The sequence below is a fragment of the Malaclemys terrapin genome, chromosome 20, assembly GCF_027887155.1.
Source record: "Malaclemys terrapin pileata isolate rMalTer1 chromosome 20, rMalTer1.hap1, whole genome shotgun sequence".
Lineage (NCBI taxonomy): Eukaryota > Metazoa > Chordata > Testudines > Emydidae > Malaclemys > Malaclemys terrapin.
In genome coordinates, this window is record NC_071524.1 from 13,866,570 (window position 1) to 13,884,666 (window position 18,097).

The 18,097-nt window shown below is 60.9% G+C and overlaps 2 protein-coding genes across 5 annotated transcripts in view; both read left to right on the top strand.

Moving 5' to 3' along the window:
- Window positions 1–8,197, top strand: part of HIF3A (hypoxia inducible factor 3 subunit alpha) — a 21,959-nt gene extending 13,762 nt beyond the window's left edge. For all 4 annotated transcript variants that reach the window (XM_054009668.1, XM_054009667.1, XM_054009670.1 and 1 more), the window contains exons 9-15: window positions 194–354; window positions 1,050–1,282; window positions 1,791–1,868; window positions 2,147–2,529; window positions 2,849–2,960; window positions 3,224–3,320; window positions 3,870–8,197. In XM_054009668.1, the coding sequence (XP_053865643.1) occupies window positions 194–354; window positions 1,050–1,282; window positions 1,791–1,868; window positions 2,147–2,529; window positions 2,849–2,960; window positions 3,224–3,320; window positions 3,870–4,021 (1,216 nt within the window). In that variant the 3' untranslated portion in view covers window positions 4,022–8,197. The remainder of the gene's footprint in view (window positions 1–193; window positions 355–1,049; window positions 1,283–1,790; window positions 1,869–2,146; window positions 2,530–2,848; window positions 2,961–3,223; window positions 3,321–3,869) is intronic.
- An 8,838-nt stretch (window positions 8,198–17,035) lies between these two features.
- Window positions 17,036–18,097, top strand: part of PPP5C (protein phosphatase 5 catalytic subunit) — a 43,318-nt gene continuing 42,256 nt past the window's right edge. Inside the window, exon 1 of the mRNA XM_054009825.1 lies at window positions 17,036–17,205. Within this exon, the coding sequence (XP_053865800.1) occupies window positions 17,085–17,205 (121 nt within the window). The 5' untranslated portion in view covers window positions 17,036–17,084. The remainder of the gene's footprint in view (window positions 17,206–18,097) is intronic.

Sequence of the window (18,097 nt, forward strand, 5' to 3'; positions counted from 1 at the left end):
GATTGCCTTGCACAGCAGAGCTGAAGGAGAATCCCCATCAGCTGCCGGCAGTATAGGGGCTATGACACACAGCAGCGTGCCCCTGACTGCGTCCTGCAGCACTGGAACTGGTGTGAGCTGCTGGACCCTGATACCTTTGCCTTCCCCTCCTCACTTCTCTCCCCCCTCCCCCCGCACCTCTTTTCCTTTACAGCCAGGTGGAGGAGACGGGTGTGGTTCTGTCGCTGGAGCAGACCGAACGCCAGGGTGAGGGGCGGCGCCTGCCCCCGGAGCCTGACCCTGCCCGCCAGGCCAACGGGAGCCCTGAGGAACTGGAGCCAGACACCGGGGAGACCATCCTCAACTTCAGCTTCGGTAGGGAGCATGGGGAACGGGAGTCGTGGACACTGGGAAGGGGAGCAGTCTGGCTCCAGTTAGTACCTGAGGGGAGTGGGGTATGGGGTGGGTGTGCTGGGTCTCTGGGATGCCGGGGGAGTGAGCCATGTGGAGTGGTGGGGGTTGGGGGGTTGGTCAGGTATGGGACAAGGTCAGTGGGGTTTCTGGCAGTAGAGACAGGGTGCAGGGCGAGGTGTTGGGGGTGTGTGTGGGGGTGGCAGAGGTGGGGCATGAGGCAGGGCGTTGGGGGCAAGTGCGGGTGAGGTGGGCAGCGGGCAGCAGTGGGGTATGGGGCAGGGTGTTGGGATTTAGTGGGGGTGGGGCAGGGTGTCAAGGGGCGGTGGGGTGCGAGGTGGGGGTCCGGTAAGGAGTCTGCTGTGGGGCATGGTGCGGGGTGTTTGGGGGTCTCCGGGTGCCGGTGTAGGGGGCTGGGGAGCATGAGGGCCGGCGGAGGTGGGGCGCAGGGCAGAGTGTTGGGAGCGGTGAGGGTGGGGTGACAGATATGGGGCACGGTGCAGGGTTTTTAGGGGTCTCCGGGTGTCAGGGGGAGTGAGGGCCGGCAGATGTGGGGACTGGGGCAGGGTGTTTGGGGGAGGCCGGGCCGGGAGCCGGGAGGGGCACCGCTCAGAGAGCGGGCTGTCCCGATCGCCCGGCTGACCCTCCGCTCCCCCCAGAGCGGCGCGGCCCCCGGCTCCTGGCCTTCCTGCGCCCGGCCCACGTGAGCGAAGTGGAGCTGCAGCGCGACCCGCGCCGGTTCTGCAGCCCCGACCTGCAGCGGCTGTTGGGGCCCATCTTCGACCCGCCTGGAGCCCGCGCCAACGGGGAGGGGGCCCCGCGGACACGGTCCTCCCCCCGCCCCCCCGAGGCTGGCCTGCCACCCCAGGACTCTGCCAAGAGCGCCGCCCCGGTAAGGAGCCTGCGGTGGGGCAACAAGGGGGCTGGGCTAGTGTGGGGGAAAATGGGGGGCTCACGAATGGGGGGAGGGGCTGCTTCACATCGGGGGGCAGAGGATGTGTCTGGGGCCAGTGAGGGGAAATGGGGGGCAGTGGCTGTGCTTCTAGGGGGCAGCGGGGGTGATGGGGGTGGGGTTTGCAGGGATGGGGGGTGACAGGGACAGCGAGGGGCAAAGCGGGCAGGAGGGGGACTGTCAGTGGGGGACTAGGAGAGGAAGTGGGGAGCAGGGCTGCATCATGGGAGATTTGGGGGCAGCGTGCTGCGTCCATGGGGGCTGCATCACTGGGGTGCAGTGAGCTGTGTCCATAGGGGGAGGGGTGGAATGGGGGTGGGGGGAGGGGCTGGGGGAGTGCAGGATGGGAACCGGGGTTGCACTATCTGGGTCCAGGTGCCGTGAAGCGGGGGGCACCCAGTTGGCCCGTGCTCCCAGCCCTCCAGCCCTGTTCCCCTTCTCTCCCCAGGCCGAGCTGCTCTTTGACATGGAGAACGTGCAGAAGCTCTTCGCCTCCACCCAGGAGGCCGTGGAGACGGCGCTGCAGGTACTGGGGCGGGGAGGCAGTGACCCCTATTGCCGGGGACTTTGTCCCCCTGGGGCTCCCAGCCCCTGCTCCCACACCCCCCAGGCAGACAGTTCCCCAGCTGGACACAGCCAGGCAGTCGCCACTGAGATTCAAACCCAGTTACTGACTCCTGGATCCACGCGTGATCCCACCCCAGTCCTTATATAAGCAGCCCCTGGGCCTGGCCCCAGAGGTGGCTGCATCTTGGTGCTGGGCGAGGGGTCCCTGCCGCTGCTAATGCCGTGCTCCCGCTGCAGGATTACGAAGCGCTCGACCTGGAGATGCTGGCTCCGTACATCTCAATGGACGACGATTTTCAGCTCAGCAGCACCGACCAGCCCCCCTGGCTGGCCGAGAAGCGAGGGGATCCTGCTGCGGCCAGGGGAACAGGCCCCCCGCCGCCGCCTGCCTCGCCCCCACCGCGTCCTCGCTCCAGCAGCTTCCATGGGGTGTCTGCCCGCGAACCCGACCTGCCCTGCCTGCCCCGCTGGGGCAGTGAGACCAGCCTGAGCCAGTCCCGGTCCCTCCAGCCCCCAGAGGAGGAGCCCATGGAGCTGGAAGGGCCTGGGTCACCACCGACAGCGCCCCCAGGAGGCAACCGCAGGGATCACCCAGCCTCACACCTGGGGGCTAGGAAGAGGTGAGAGGGTGGGGCAAAGGGGACAGGGTGGGGCAGGAACCACAGGGGCCATGAACCTGGTATCCCCCCATCTCTGCCACCTGGGGCCACAGGGGCCATGAACCTGGCACCCCCCCATCCAAATTTTAACTGTAGTAAATTCCTGCAGCAGGGAGTCCCACAGGTAAATTCATTGCGGCCGTTGGTCCCTGTGAGGTTTGTCTGCCTTGCAGGTGCCCTGCCCTGGGTCCCCCTTGTTCCTGCGCCAGGAGTGAGGTGGGCAGGGAGGGCCCATCTGGCCAGCTCCTTACGTGCTCCGCTTCCCCCACACACTCTCCAGGGCCTTGGAGCTGAACCTGGAGGAGGAAGGGGCCGACTTCCTGGAGGCGGCGCCCCTGAAGCGTGCCCATGGCTCCGAGCCCGACGGCTTCCTGCTGCCCTCCCTCAACCTGGTACGTCTGGCGCCCTGGCACCGACAACTGGTCTGAGAGATTCAGGGATGTGGGGGGCAGGCCAGGGGTATCAAGGAAAGGGTGGGGGAAGGGGTCAGGTTGGGGTGCTTGGAAGGGGGCCTGGTGGGGGAATGGGAAGGGAGGGGGTAGATTGGGGTTAGGCTGGGTGGGGGGAAGCCTGAGGGAATTGGGGAGATGGGGCTTGGTGATTTCCCCCATCCTCTTAGCTGCACTACTCTTCCCCCCCCCCCCCCCCCCACCAGGGTTTCCTGCTGAGTGTGGAGGAGGGGCTGGACGCCGGGGTTTCCCGGGGCGGCATGGTGCTAGGGCGGAAGCTGCTGGCCCTGGAGGAACCAATGGGTGAGTGCTGCACGGCGTGGGGGCGGGGCTCAGTCTGCGTCACGGTGGGGGAGGCTGGGGCATCCCTGGGGGGCAGGGCAGTGGATCCGACCATCCACAGCCCATCTTGTCCCCCCAGGAGGCACCTCGCTGCAGATTCTGCCCCGGGATGGGTTTCCTTCCTGAGCCCCCACCGGGGAGCCACTCCTGCCCCGATGTGGGAGGGGAGGGACCTGCTGCCCTAGCTAAGGTCGCAGCAGACACTGCTCTCAGCGGGGACCAGCCTGGCCCCCTGCCTCTGGGGCTTATGGGAGAATCAACCGTAACAGTACAGGGCATACACAGGCAAGCAATTCTGGTTGCATCCAGCAGAGGGCAGCAGCACACTTACTGGCTCGCTCCTTGCACTCCTTGGCTGGCACGCTTTGTTTCGCCTGCCTTGTTAACCAGCGGAACTCCCTGCCACATGAGATTAATTTCCCGCTCTTTTTTTTTTTTTTTTTTTTTTCTGTCCTCTCCTAACCACCCCCATCCCATTATCTTTCACACCCTGCACCTCGCCCCCTCCAGCCCTACTGGGTGACATGCTGCCCTTCATGGTAGATGGTCCAGCACTCTCCCAGCTGGCCCTATACGACGGTGAGGATGAGGCCTTGGAGCAGAGTGGCGGGCACTTCCAGCCGGGCGAGGAGCTCCTGGGGGAGCTGGACCAGGCCACCTGATGGGTCGGGCTCCCGCCCGACGCTCCCACTCCGCAGATGGGACAAACGGAACCAAACCTGACCCCAGTCCGTTCCGGGGGGAGGCACCTGCCTCTCCCCGCCATCCCCCCACCAGCAACACTCACCTGCTCGCCTTCCCCTCCGGGGCCCAGAGAATGCTACCTACCTCAGCCCTGCCCCCCCAACCGGGCATTCTGTTCCTTAGGCCTCCCCCGCCCCCCGAAATATTGGGGTGCATCAGGGAGGGGAGCTCACCAGCCCTGCCCTGGGGGGTGGGGAGGGGCGAGGCGAATCTCCCTTTAATGCTGGCCGCCCCTTAATGGTGCTGGGGGAAATCTGCCCCCTAGAGGTGACGCTGGGGATTGCAATAGAAGCCAACCAAATGGGGGAGGGAGCAGTCCGTCCCCCCCGCTTCCCCCGGGCTCTGGAGCCGTGTCTGGATCAGAGAGCCAGGCTGTCGTGCTGGCTGGATCTTGGCTCCAATTGGGGTGGATCCCGATAGCCAGGGGATGTTGACGGGGCTGGTGATGGGGTACGGACAGTCCCCCTCATCTTTCCTGCTCAGGGCAGGGTGCAGGGTGGGGTCCCTTCCCCCAGTGCGGTTGGGGGGAGTCGAGATTGGCTCTCCCTATGTTCTGCTCACCTCACCAGACCAGCCGTCTTTCCCTGCCCTAACTGGGACCACCCTGGGGGATTGGGGCTGCTTATATTCCCCCTCCCCTCCTTCCCCCCCGGTCCTTACCCAGAATCCTCCTGGTGCCTCTTGCCGCATTTACCTCAGCAATGCCGTCTCCTGTTGCCCCCCGTGGGGGGAGGGAGCACAATGGGGGGCCCAAGGGACAACACCCCATCAATCGCCAACTGGCAGCTATTTTCCCCCTGGCACAATTTGGCCCTAGGATCCCAAATCTCTCCATTTTTTTTTTTTTTTTTTTTTTTAGTGGCCAAAACGGTGGCTTTGGTAGCCGCAGTGCAAATGCTGCAGAGGCCAATTAAGCAGGGACACACTCTCTTTTCCCCCCGCCCCCCCCCCCCCCGGCCTCTCGGGATTGTGTTTTCCAAACCAGTTGCCCCGTCTGAGCCTCATGGCCCCGAATGGCCCTTTTCCAGCTGGCGGCTCCCACAGTCTGTAGCCACAGCCCCCTCGCTCTGCCTAAGAGGGGACCCCATTTTCCGGGGGGATCCTGGAATGGGGGCAATCCATCCTGCACCCGGTGTGTTCCTTTGGCTGTCCAGGATGTTCTGGCAAAGTGGGGGGTGTGTTATTTCATAGGGGGGGCAGAGAATTCTCTTTTCAAATGGGTTATTTTTAAGCTTTGTTTCTGGTTGATTTGGGAGCAAGGGAATCTCCAGCCACCCTTTAGGGTCAGAGTCCAGCCTCGGGTCCAATTCTGCTCACGCTGACGCCAGAAGGGAGAGCAGCGCCAGCCGAGCGCCTCCACCCTGCGGATACCACGTGCCCCGGAGCGGTGCCAGCTCCCCGTCCCCCTGCACCGCACGCTGCCAGCTCACGATGGCTCGTGCTCACTGCCACTCGGCACCGGGTTCCGCACGAGCGGGGTGGGTGATGGTGAACTGGGTGTGGCGGGGCGAGGGGCTGCAGGATCGGGACAGAATCGGGTCTGCGAAGTCGAGTACGTTGAGAGATGAAGGACGTAGGCAGGGGAAATTTTCTTGTTCCGATCCCGGTGAAATCCCACAGCAGGGTTTCAAACCCGCTCTGGACCCCCTTCCCACCGCGTTTCTTTCCTTCCCCTACCCCCATCTTTCCTTCCACTCGGCCGGGGCAAGACCTTACTCCCCTGCCCGCTTTGGACAATTTTTTCAGTCACAATGGGATGTTTTCCTAAAAGCTCTGCTCTCGTTCAAACAGGTCCGAATTGATCAGACTAGACCAGTGGTTTTCAACCCGTGGTCCGCACGCCCCTGGGGGTCCGCAGCCTGATTCCCAGAGGGGTCTGCACCTCCATTTGAAATGGTTTAAGAGTCCGTCACAGGTTGGAAACCACGGGGCCAGCCGATTGCAGCAGCAAATATGTCAGGGTTGTGTTTTTACTGGTAGCGTTCTACTAGTCCAATCTCGAATGTGGATGCAATTACACTTGGATTAAGTTAAATCCGTGAAGCGTGTTCCCCTTCCTATACAGGAATAAGCTATCCTGGGTCTACTGAGTCCACCTTAGGGGGCATTGTAATGTGTTAATTACCCCGGTACTGTTAAGGCAGGGTAATTATTGTGTGACATAACCCTCTGTTTTCCCACCTAATCAGTTCCACTTCTCCAGCCCTTGGGTCACCAGGGGGGGAAAATTGAACTAGATGGATATTTAAAATCCGTTTTCACTGTCCCCTTTTCAAAGCCACTTAGCGGGAAAGTTTCACCATGATTTGAATTCTTTGAACAAAAGTTGGGGGGAACGAAAGTTTTGGGGGGGGGTTTATTGTTTTTTTTTTTTTTTTTTTTTTTTTCCCCTTTACCAAACCAAGATGTGGGGACTTGCTTCTTGTTTGGTATTAAATTGGATTTACAGGAATGGTGGCAGCGGTGGGACAGGGGACGATGCTTCCACCCTGGTTCCTTGTGCCATCGCTTGTGTTAGTGCAGAGCCTACGCTCCTCGCTGGGCACCGGGGTTGATGGTTGCACAAGGCGTGATTCAAGCCCCGTTTTTTTTCCTTAATGGCAGTGGGTTTTGTTTTTCTTTCCCCCCAGATGTTCCCTTTAAGCAATCATGGCCATGCCTCCTCTACCTCCCCCTTCCTACCGTATTTCCCTGCGGGGCTGCCCCCCCGCCGTTATCTTTCCCGATGCCAGTTGCCGGGAAGTAGGGTTGCCAATTTTGATCGGACGTGTTCCTGGAGGTTTGATCACTTGCCATAATCTTTAATTAAAGATTCATCTTGAATTCCTGGAGACCCCAGGCCAATCCCAGACAGTTGGCAACCTTAGCGGGAAGTGGGGTGAGGAAGGGGAAAGAGGGGGGCTGAGCCAAGCCCCGCATGGGGCGCCATGTTTCAACGCCGACTGTTAATTGCGTTGCGAACGCAACACACCCACCCACACACGCGCACAATCTGTAGACGGGCTCCGCCCACCCAGGCAGCTGTTCAGAGCCGCACATGGCCACACGCACAGACCGACGGCCTTCTCCGAGCCCGGAGAAGGACGCGCTGGGGGTGGGGGCAGGGCCGTGGGCCCCTTTCTCCGGCCGTGGCCCTGCCCCGCCCTCCCGGCGCCGGCGTTTTTGGTTTTGTTTCGTTAATTTCATTTTCCGAGACGGTGGTGCTCTCTTTTTCTTCTTGTCGTTCGTTATTATTGTAGGGTTAGCGTTTTCCTTGTTGTCGGGTTGTTACGCGCACACGCCCTCCCCCAAGCCTGGCGCCCCCCCAGCCAGCCCCACCGTTGGGGGGGTGTCTGATGCCCCCGTCCCACCCACCTCTCTTCCAATGGGGTGTGAACCCTCTGATGGCTCCCCCATTAGCAACCTGCCAGGTACATGGCAATGGGGATCCAAGTTAGCCCCCCCAAATCCCTGGGGTGTTTACCTTACCCCATGGCAGCTACTCCACACTGGGGCAACCCTCTTTTAGGAGCACCCCATTTTTAATTAGGGGGGCAATAGAAATACTGTGACTTGGATCCCCTCTTTCCCTCCTGTAATATGGGGGGGGGAAATCTGTGGGAGATGGTGGAGCAGGGGGATACCCCAGTAGAACTTGGAGCCCCCCCACATTGTTTTGCCTTAGAGCTGAGCAATTCCTTCGGGGGGGGGGGGCGGCTCTTGACCTTGTGTATCTTGGCTCCTCGCAGCCCCACCCCAACCTTTGCCTCCCTGCTCTGAGCCAGGAAGCCCAGGGTCTGACACCCTGGAGCTGGGGTCAGGTCTGATTCGGATCTTGCTGACACCTTGGGACACTGAAGTCTATGGGTGTTAATCAGGAGTGACTCCAGTGGGGTGCTGGCCGATCAGGATCGGGTCGCCCAGAGGAGGGATTTCTGGCGAAGGAGGTGAGGGGGGCAGCCCCATGGGGGTTGGCGGGCGCCAGGCTTTGGGGCGTGGGTATTTTTTCTATCGTCTCCTCTCCCCGTGTGCGTCCGGTTTCTTTTGGGGCCGGACTCCTCCGGCACCCTCTGGACCTATCACTGTTGTGAGACATAAACACGTCTGGTAACAAACCTCGGCTCGCCTTGTCATTGGCTGCAGGGACCAAGCTGGGGGTGGGCTCTGACGTGGGGGTGAGGAGCACCCCTCTGTGCCAAGCCCACCAGGAAAGGGGAGCTCTAGGAGCCTACAGACTGAGGCTGCTAGACACTTCGGTGTTCTGGGTTGGCTTTCTTACAAAATCAGTCCAGTGAGAACTTGGCACCTGGAGGTAGCTCGTTTCTCTGGCTCTAACCACGAGATACCACTCCCCTCCCAGAGCTGGGGAGAGAACCCAGGAGTCCTGGCTCCCAGCATCCACTGCTCTAACCACTCGATCCCAGTCCCAGAGCTGGGGATAGAACCCAGGAGTCCTGGCCTCCAGCCACCCCCCCACCCCCACTAACCACTAGACCCCACTCCCCTCCCAGAGCTGGGGAGAGAACCCAGGAGTCCTGGCCTCCAGCCACCCCCCTCCCCCGCTCTAACCACTAGACCCCACTCCTCTCCCAGAGCTGGGGAGAGAACCCAGGAGTCCTGGCTCCCAGCCCCCTGCTCTAACTCACCAACAGTCTGACAGAAGCCCTAGTCTAGACAAAGCCCCTCAGAGGTGGGGGGGAAGATGAGCAGGGTGGGGGGAGGGGGCATGGGCGGGGTGGGAGTCAGCTGTGCGGTCTCTGGGTCAATGCCCCCGATGAGCAGCTGGTGAACTGCACTGCGGGCGTGTACCCAGGGGGCACGGGGGGAACCCGGAACTGGCTGCCGGTGCCTGCCAAAGGGGTGCCGGCAGGGGCCACCCCGCTCCTTCTCCCAAAGGACCAGAGGGTGGGGCCGCAGCCCTGCCCCCTTAACATAGAGCCCCCTGGTATCCCATGGGCTCTGTGGCCCAGCTGGTCAGAGATGAGCAGCTGGCTGGAGCTGCACGGGTGCAGTCTTACCCCAGGGGCGAGGGCCGTGGTGCTAATAGGGGGCACTGGGGGGAGGTATGGTGAAGGGCCAGCAAAGCTCAGACCCCCCCCCCCCAGCTAGGGCTCTGCCTTCCCGGCAGGGCAGGCTCCAGCACCCCGCAGAGCGTGGCATGGTGAGGAATGGGACATCGCAGCCCAGTCGGGCATATGGTGCCCGAGATCAGGGCCCCGTCAGGCCGAGCGCTGCCAGACACACAGCGACCCAGATCAGGGCACCGTCGGGCCGGGCGCTGCCCAGACACACAGGACCGAGATCAGGGCCCCGTCAGGCCGGGTGCTGCCCAGACACACAGTGACCGAGATCAGGGCCCCGTCAGGCCGGGTGCTGCCCAGACACACAGTGACCGAGATCGGGGCCCCGTCAGGCCGAGCGCTGCCAGACACACAGTGACCGAGATCAGGGCCCCGTCAGGCTGGGCGCTGCCCAGACACACAGCGACCCAGATCAGGGCCCCGTCAGGCCGGGCGCTGCCCAGACACACAGCGACCCAGATCAGGGCCCCGTCAGGCCGGGCGCTGCCCAGACACACAGCGACCCAGATCAGGGCCCCGTCAGGCCGGGCGCTGCCCAGACACACAGTGACCCAGATCAGGGCCCCGTCGCGCCGGGCGCTGCCCAGACACACAGTGACCGAGATCAGGGCCCCGTCGCGCCGGGCGCCGCCCAGACACACAGTGACCGAGATCAGGGCCCCGTCGGGCCGGGCGCCGCCCAGACACACAGCGACCGAGATCAGGGCCCCGTCGCGCCGGGCGCTGCCCAGACACACAGTGACCGAGATCAGGGCCCTGTTGCGCCGGGCGCCGCCCAGACACACAGCGACCGAGATCAGGGCCCCGGCCTGCCAGAGCTGCAAGAGGCGGCTGGAGCTGGAGCCATCCCATCAACTTCCCGGCCACCAGAGGCATCAGCGCACTGCAAGGGGGGTCCCGGCCCCAGCCCCTGCTCAGCGTGTCCCTATGGGGTAGAGCGGTGTTAGCCCGGGGATGGGGCAGAGTCCAGGTGCTAAACAGAGTGACGGGCACCCCCTGTTTAATCACCCCCAGCACTGCATTGGGCGAGTGAGGGGAGAGCGCCCCCTACTGAACCCCAGCCCCGCTCGTTGCAGCACTGCCCCCTAGTGCTGCATTGGGGTCAGCACTGACAGCAAGAGAGCGCCCCCCTACCGATCCCCCCACCCCACTCCTTGCAGCACAGTGCCCCCTGGTGCTGCACGGGGGCATTGGAGCCAGCCCTGAGTGCAAGGGGAGAGCGCCCCCTGCTGGTTCAGCTACAAAGCATTCCTTGGGCTTTTCCATAACACTGGCCTAGTTGCCAGCCCAAAGCTCAAGGCTGAGCCACCTGGCATCCCTGAGCTACCCGCCTCCACCTGTCTCTAGACAGACAGACAGACAGACTGGCCCTCTAGTGGACGGTCCTTTTGCCATGGGGCTGACTTCTGTCCCTGTTCTCCCCCTCCAGCGCATAGGCTGCTCCATCCAATGCAGGTGGGGTGGGAAGGGCAGCAGGCAGGTGGAAGTGACCCTGCTCCCAAGGGCACCCGGGGCGGGCGGGGGACGACAGGGACGGGAGGGGTGAGTTCTTTGCTGCTCTCCCCGCTGGGGCTGGGCCCAGCCCTCGTTGCTCTTCCCACGCCTCACAGGAGCTCTCAGCCACTGACTGCACAGGCCAGGGGGAATAGCTGGGTCAGCAGCAGACGTCAGAGCAGCGGGCAGAGATGGGAGCGGTTCTGCCTCCAGCATCACTCTGGAATGTACACACAGGGCTACACACACACCCACATACACACAGACCCTAGATACGTACACACACAAACAGAGCTACACAGATCTCTAGTGACACACCCAGAGAGAAACACAGACACAGCGATACAGACAGAGCTACACAGATATCTAGACACAAATACAGAGATACACACACACACACAAACACAGCAATACACAGAGCTACACAGATATCTAGACAGAGCTACACACAGACAGATATCTAGACACACATGGATACTCAGACACATACACACTGATTCACAGATATCTAGACACACAGAGATACACACAGATGGATACACACATAGCTACAGAAATATCTAGATTTACACACTAAGATACACACAGACACAGATATCTAGACATTCATGGATACGCAGACATACACGCGGACACAGCTATACAGATGTTTAGAGACGCACACCCAGATACACACAAAAAGGACACACACACACAATGGAGGAGCAGTAGATGCTCCACACTTCCAAGACTGCAACTGACTTTCCCTTACAAGCCTGATAATTTCCCCTCGCTAAAATGCACAAAGCCCCCAAACCAACACCCTCCCCGCCCCACTCCGGTCGGCAGGTTCACTGCAGGGATAAGGGAGGACGTTTTCCTTCTACTAAACGTGCAATGGCTCCGACAGGGGCCTCCCGACCCGGGTCCCCAGCTGTCGCTGCGGTAGAAGCCGGCTAACTTGGCCTTTTTTGCCCCTCTGTTGCAAACTAATAACAGAAAGAAGGGGTCAAACCCGCGTCCTCAGCCCCCTCCCAGCTGGGAGCCAGCACCCAAGAGCTGCTCTAGGAGGGTGCAAGTGAAGCTACAAGCCAGTCGTCTTTTCTTTAGCCACTTCGCTACGGACATCTGGTGTGGTCTGTTGTAGAAACGTACCCATGGTCACAGGCATGTGCTCTGCCACACACGCTCACACACACATGCTCTATCACACAACTTTCTCACAGCGTACATGATCATACCCACACATCACGCACAAAACACACTCGATCACGCACCTGTTGTATCTCACACATATATGAGCACACTCCATCACACAGACACACAAGCTGTCACACACAATTAGACCCACGCTCTTTCATGCACAATCACACATGCACACGCTCGATCACGCACCTGCTGTAACTCACACACATACACAATCAGACTCCATCACACAGATACACAAGCTGTCACACACAATCAGACCCCATCACACAGACACACAAGCTGTCACACACAATCAGACCCCATCACAGACACACAAGCTGTCACACACAATCAGACCCATGCTCTTTCATGCACAATCACACATGCACACGCTCGATCACGCACCTGTTGTATCTCACACACATACACGAGCACACTCCATCACACAGACACACAAGCTGTCACACACAATCACACCCACGCTCTTTCACGCACAATCACATGCACACTTTTTCACATGCACATACACACAAACCGCCTCCCATGATCACACTCACACTCCATCACACCCATGCTCACACTCTGCATTGCACGCCTCAGGCACAGACGCCCTCTGGTGGAAGTGGCTTCTACTGGACCCTACAGAAGGGCTGAGTCCTGGCTGGCGGACACTTAGCAGCACCTGGTGTTCAAATCCAGCAACAGCCACTGAAAACGCCTCTCCTCCCGCCCCCCATCTCTCTCCCTGTACCAATTCTTTCCTTTCACCCCCTAGCGCTGGCTTTTCCAAGTGGGTTCGTACAAACGCACCCGTCTCCAGGCCCTGGTTCTGGCCCGGGACGGAACGCTGTGGGGCCAGGACAGGTGGGATGCTGCGCTGACATCCCATCACAGGGCAGAGGTGCTCGCGTGGCTGGGGGGGGGGCAGGGAGGGGTTGTGTTGAGGACACCAGGAACAACGGGGGAGCCCCAGGGCAAAGTAAAGCCCGCCTAGCCCGCAGGGGAGTCTGTGCGCAGCATCAGGAAAGCGTGGTTCCAATCACAGCTCTGAGACAGACTCATGCTAGGTCCCACCCCTCTGCCTGTCCCCAGCGCCCCATTCCCTGTTACCCAGAATCCCCCAGAGCCCTGTCCGTCCCCAGCGCCCCATTCCGTTACCCAGAATCCCCCAGGGTCCTGCCCGTCCCCAGCGCCCCATTCCCTGTTTCCCAGAATCCCCCAGGGCCCTGTCCATCCCCAGCGCCCCATTCCCTGTTACTCAGAATCCCCCAGGGCCCTATTCCCTGTTACCCAGAATCCCCCAGGGCTCTGTCCATCCCCAGTGCCCCATTCTCTGTTTCCCAGAATCCCCCAGGGCCCTGCCCGTCCCCAGCGTCCCATTCCCAGTTACCCAGAATCCCCCAGGGCCCTGCCCGTCCCCAGCGCTGAATTCTCTTTCTCTGGGGTTGAGGTCAGAGTCAGAGTCACTATCCAGGATCTAGATCTAAGGGTCGAACCGGAGGGCAAGAACTGGAGCGAGCAGGGTAGCCGGCAACCAGGGGTTCAAGGCAGGGGCAGGACAGAGGCCAGGCTGGGTGCAAGGCCGGGGCAGGAGCAACCCGGTCACACAGGAGTGGGCACAGGGGTGGACAGGAGCATTAAGAAGCCACCAAGAGGCTGCTGGCTTAAGAGCCAGCCTGCTGGCTGCTTGTGGCCAATCTGGTGGCGTGGCCAATCAGGCAGCCTGCTGCCGGCCAGCTGCGCTGATAAGGCTACCTCGGGACTAGCTCTGCGGCGGGCCCTGATGCCCGACAAACACCAACACAACTCAAGCGAATGATCTTCAACAGAGACCACACCCTGTGTTTGCTGATAGCGCAGCATTCCAACTGGAGATCCTATTCCACACGGAGTACTTCCCCTTTACTGGCTGTTTATTTTCCAAACGGTAGCCAATTTGCGGTTTCCATTCAACGTGGCACGCATCGTTTTCAGATTCGGCACGTTCGCATTACGAAAGAAACCGTGCTTACCAGCTCCTCCCCAGAAATGCTTTCTGTTCCCTGAACAGCAGTGCCGCTGGGAATCTGGCCCCGTCTACACTAGAAACGTATATTGGGATAGCTATGTCCCTCAGGGGGATGAAAAATCCACACTCGAGAGATGCAGCTATACCGACCGAACCCCGGGAGCAGACAGCACTAACCTAGCTACCGCCTCTCGGGGAGGTGGATTACTTACGCTGATTGGGAGAACCCCTCCCATTGGCACAGGGGCTACCACGACACAGCTGTACTAGGAGTGGTGGAAGCTTCCTAAAAGTGGGGGGCCACTGGTGCCCGAACCGAGGCCCAGCCCATAGGCGCTGACTCCGTGGGTGCTCCGGGGGTGGAGCACCCACGGGGAAAAATTGGTGGGTGCTCTGCACCCACCAGCAGCTCCCCCGCCCCGCCCCAGCTCACCTCCGCCTCCACCTCCTCCCCTGAGCGTGCCGCCACGTTCTGCTTCTCTCCCCTCCTTCCCAGCGCTTGCGCCGCGAAACAGCTGTTTCTCGCAGCAAGCGCTGGGAGGTATAGCTCAGTGGTTTGAGCATTGGCCTGCTAAACCCAGGGTTGTGAGTTCAATCCTTGAGGGGGCCACTTAGGGATCTGGGGCAAAATCAGTACTTGGTCCTGCTAGTGAAGGCAGGGGGCTGGACTCAATGACCTTTCAAGGTCCCTTCCAGTTCTAGGAGATAGGATATCTCCATATTTTTCTTTTCTTTTCTTTTCTTTTCAAGAGGCAGTGATTTGGGGAGAGGTCCAATAGGGGCAGAGTTAGGGCAGGGCAGGGCAGGGGGTGGAGGGGCACAAGCTCCCACCAGCACCAAGGAAAGTTGGCCCCCGTGGCCCTGCCCCATGCACCGCCCCTTCGCCCAAGGCCCTGCTCTTCTCCCCGAGCCCCCGCCCTCATGCCGCCCATTCCCCCAATGCCCCGCCACCCTTTCTCTCCAAGGCCCCGCCCTCACGCTGCCTCTTCCCCCAAAGACCCGCCCCCGTTCCGCCTCTCCCCCCAAGACCCCACCCTCTGCTTGCTCCTCTCCACTCCGTCCCCCTCGTCGCTTGCCCTTAACACTGACACTGCATCGACCTTTCATTACATTGCCCGTGGAGGTGGAGTTATTAAGTCAGTGTGGCGGGGTAGTTACATCGGCGGGAGCAAAATTTTAGTGTAGACGCTTCCATAGTTAGGTCAACTAAAGCTGCCTTGCGTCGACCTAACTCTGTAGCGTAGATCAGACCTCTACCCTCAAACGAGCATAAAGGCCCCTAGCTCTGTGCACGGTTTTCAGGATGCATGAGCCACAGAGAAGTTAATGACGAGCAGCTGCCAGACCCGCTGACCCTGCACCCCTCTCTTGGGCCCTCGCACAACATGACCATGGCTAACCACCAGTTCTGGGTTCTCAGCTCCCTAGATGGTTCCCAAATGACCCATGCTGTTGAAAACGCTCCCCTTGGAGAACTTCCTGGGGAGGTGGGTCAAGATGCAGGTTTACCCTGAGCACCTAACGATTGGGTGGGTCTAGATCAGTGGGTCAGCAACCTTTCAGAAGTGGTGTGCCGAGTCTTCATTTACTCACTCTCATTTAAGGTTTCGCGTGCCAGTCATACATTTTAAGGTTTTTAGAAAGTCTCTTTCTATAAATCTATAATATAGAACTAAACTATTGTTGTATATAAAGTAAACAAGTTTTTAAAATGTTTAAGAAGCTTCATTTAAAATTAAATTAAAATGCAGAGCCCCCCAGATTGGTGGCCAGGACCCGGGCAGTGTCAGTGCCACTGAAAATCAGCTCGCGCGCCGCCTTCGGCATGCGTGCCATAGGTTGCCTACCCCTGGTCTAGATGATCATGGAAATAGCCTAAAGTCTGCGTTCAGAGCCCCAGGGGCAGCTCCAGTGATATTTGGCAGCGTGGCCTAGCGCGTTGAGCACTGGACTGAGACTCAGGGCACTTGGATTCTGTCCCTGGCTCCACGGATGGGTGATCCTGGGCGAGTCACTTCCTCGCTCTATGCCTCAGTTTCCCCATCTGTAAAATAGGGATGATGATACTGACCTCCTCTGCAAAGTGCTTTGAGATGTACCCGTGAAAAGCACTAGATAAGAGCTGGGGATGATATTATTATTACTCCACAATAGATGCGGTGGGGGAATCATCCCGTGCATCAGATGGGGGCTTGCAGTATTCAGCACGGCCACACGTCCTCAGCAGAGCTCTCAGGTTGGGAGGCTCATTCAGGGGACGACAGCCCCAAGCCCCACTCTGCATCAGCTCAGAGCCCATGGCACTCATCAAAGCCAGGTGCTTTGGGATGGGGCCGCACGCTGGATCTCTCTGCACCTGCTGAGGTCCTGTGGCCCATGGCCACGCGTCCCATGACGGGACTCGGTGAGAGCGGACACCTCCCATGTTGGCTCAGAGATTTTCCTTTGGTGCCGCCCAGTCATAACCATGCCATGTCTTGGCCTAAGCCCCCCATGCCGCCCAATCACGCCTCCTCCCCCGGGTGCTGCCCAATCATGCCCCCCTGGTGCCATCCAATCATATGCCCCCATGATGCTGCCCAATCACGCCTCCTCCCCCGGATGCTGCCCAATCATGCCCCTCTGGTGCCATCCAATCATGTGCCCCCATGATGCCGCCCAATCACGCCTCCTCCCCCGGATGCTGCCCAATCATGCCCCCCTGGTGCCATCCAATCATGTGCCCCCATGATGCCGCCCAATCACGCCTCCTCCCCTGGATGCTGCCCAATCATGCCCCCCCCCGGTGCCATCCAATCATGTGCCCCCATGATGCCGCCCAATCACGCCTCCTCCCCCGGGTGCTGCCCAATCATGCCCCCCCCCCCGGTGCCATCCAATCATGTGCCCCCATGATGCCGCCCAATCACGCCTCCTCCCCCGGGTGCTGCCCAATCATGCCCCTCCCCCGGCCCAGGTGATGCCCAATCACGTCCCACCGGGCGCTGCCCAATGGAGCCTTGGGGCATGGCCACTCTAGCCCCCCTTCCCTGGACTCTATGGTGCGGAGTCGCCCTTCTCTCCCTCCCCCGCCTCTCTATGGCCGAGCTCCGAGCCCCGCCCCCTCGCCGTCAGAGGGTCCTGGCGCCTCAGCGCGCGTGCGCGCGTTTGCGACACCCCCCCCCCCCCCCGCTCCTCGCGTTGCTGTTTGCGGCAGCGCTCGGCGGGGCGGTTGGGTGCGCGCGGTTGCCAGGGTCGCTTTACGGCCCGGCGATGGCGGAGGGAGAGCGGGCGGAGCAGAACGGCGGCCTCGGGCGGCCCCCCCGGGAGGGGGAGGCGGGGGCGCTGGAGCGGGCGGAGGCCCTCAAGAGCCAGGCCAACGAGTACTTCAAAGGTAGCGGGGGGGCTGCCAGATAAGGAGCCAATGGCGGGGGAAAGCCGGCGGGGGGGCTGCCAGATGGGGAGCCATTGGTGGGAGCCGGGGGGGAGGGGCTGCCAGATGGGGAGCCATTGGCGGGAGCCGGTGGTGGTGGGGGGGGGGGAAGGGCTGCCAGATATGGAGCCATAGAGCAGAGTCATAGCGGGGAGGGGCTGCCAGATGGGGAGCCATTGGGGCAGCCGGGGGGGGGGAGGGGCTGCCAGATGGGGAGCCATTGGTGGGAGCCGGGGGGGAGGGGCTGCCAGATGGGGAGCCATAGGGGCAGTCTGGGGGGGGAGGGGCTGCCAGATGGGGAGCCATTGGGGCAGTCGGGGCTGCCAGATAGGGAGCCATAGGGGAGAGTCCTAGCGGGGAGCGGGCTGGCACCCAGGGAGCCATTGTAGGGCGGGGTTAGGGAAGGGGCAGCTAAATGGGGAACCAAGGGGCGAGTGGGAGGGATGACGGTGGGCGGGGCCTGCCAGCTGTGGGGGAGGGGCTACCAGAGAGAGAGCCCTCTGTGGGGAGCAGAGAAGATGGTAGGTCGCCAGAGGCAGCCTAGTTTAGTGGCTAGGGAAGGGGAGTGGGACTCGGGGCTCCTGCGTTCTAGTCGTGGATTCCAAGGCCAGCAGGGACCAGATCATCTAGTCTGACCCCTCGTACAGCAGAGGCCAGAGAACTGCCCCAGATAATTCCCAGAGCAGGTCTCTTAGAAACCTGCTATTGGCCACCGTCGGAAGACAGGATACGGGCCTAGATGGACCTTTGGTCTGACCCAGTGTGGCTGTTCTTATGTAAACCCATCCCGTCTTGATTTAAACATGATTGGTGATGGAGAATCCACCATGACCCGTGGTAACTTGTTCCAAAG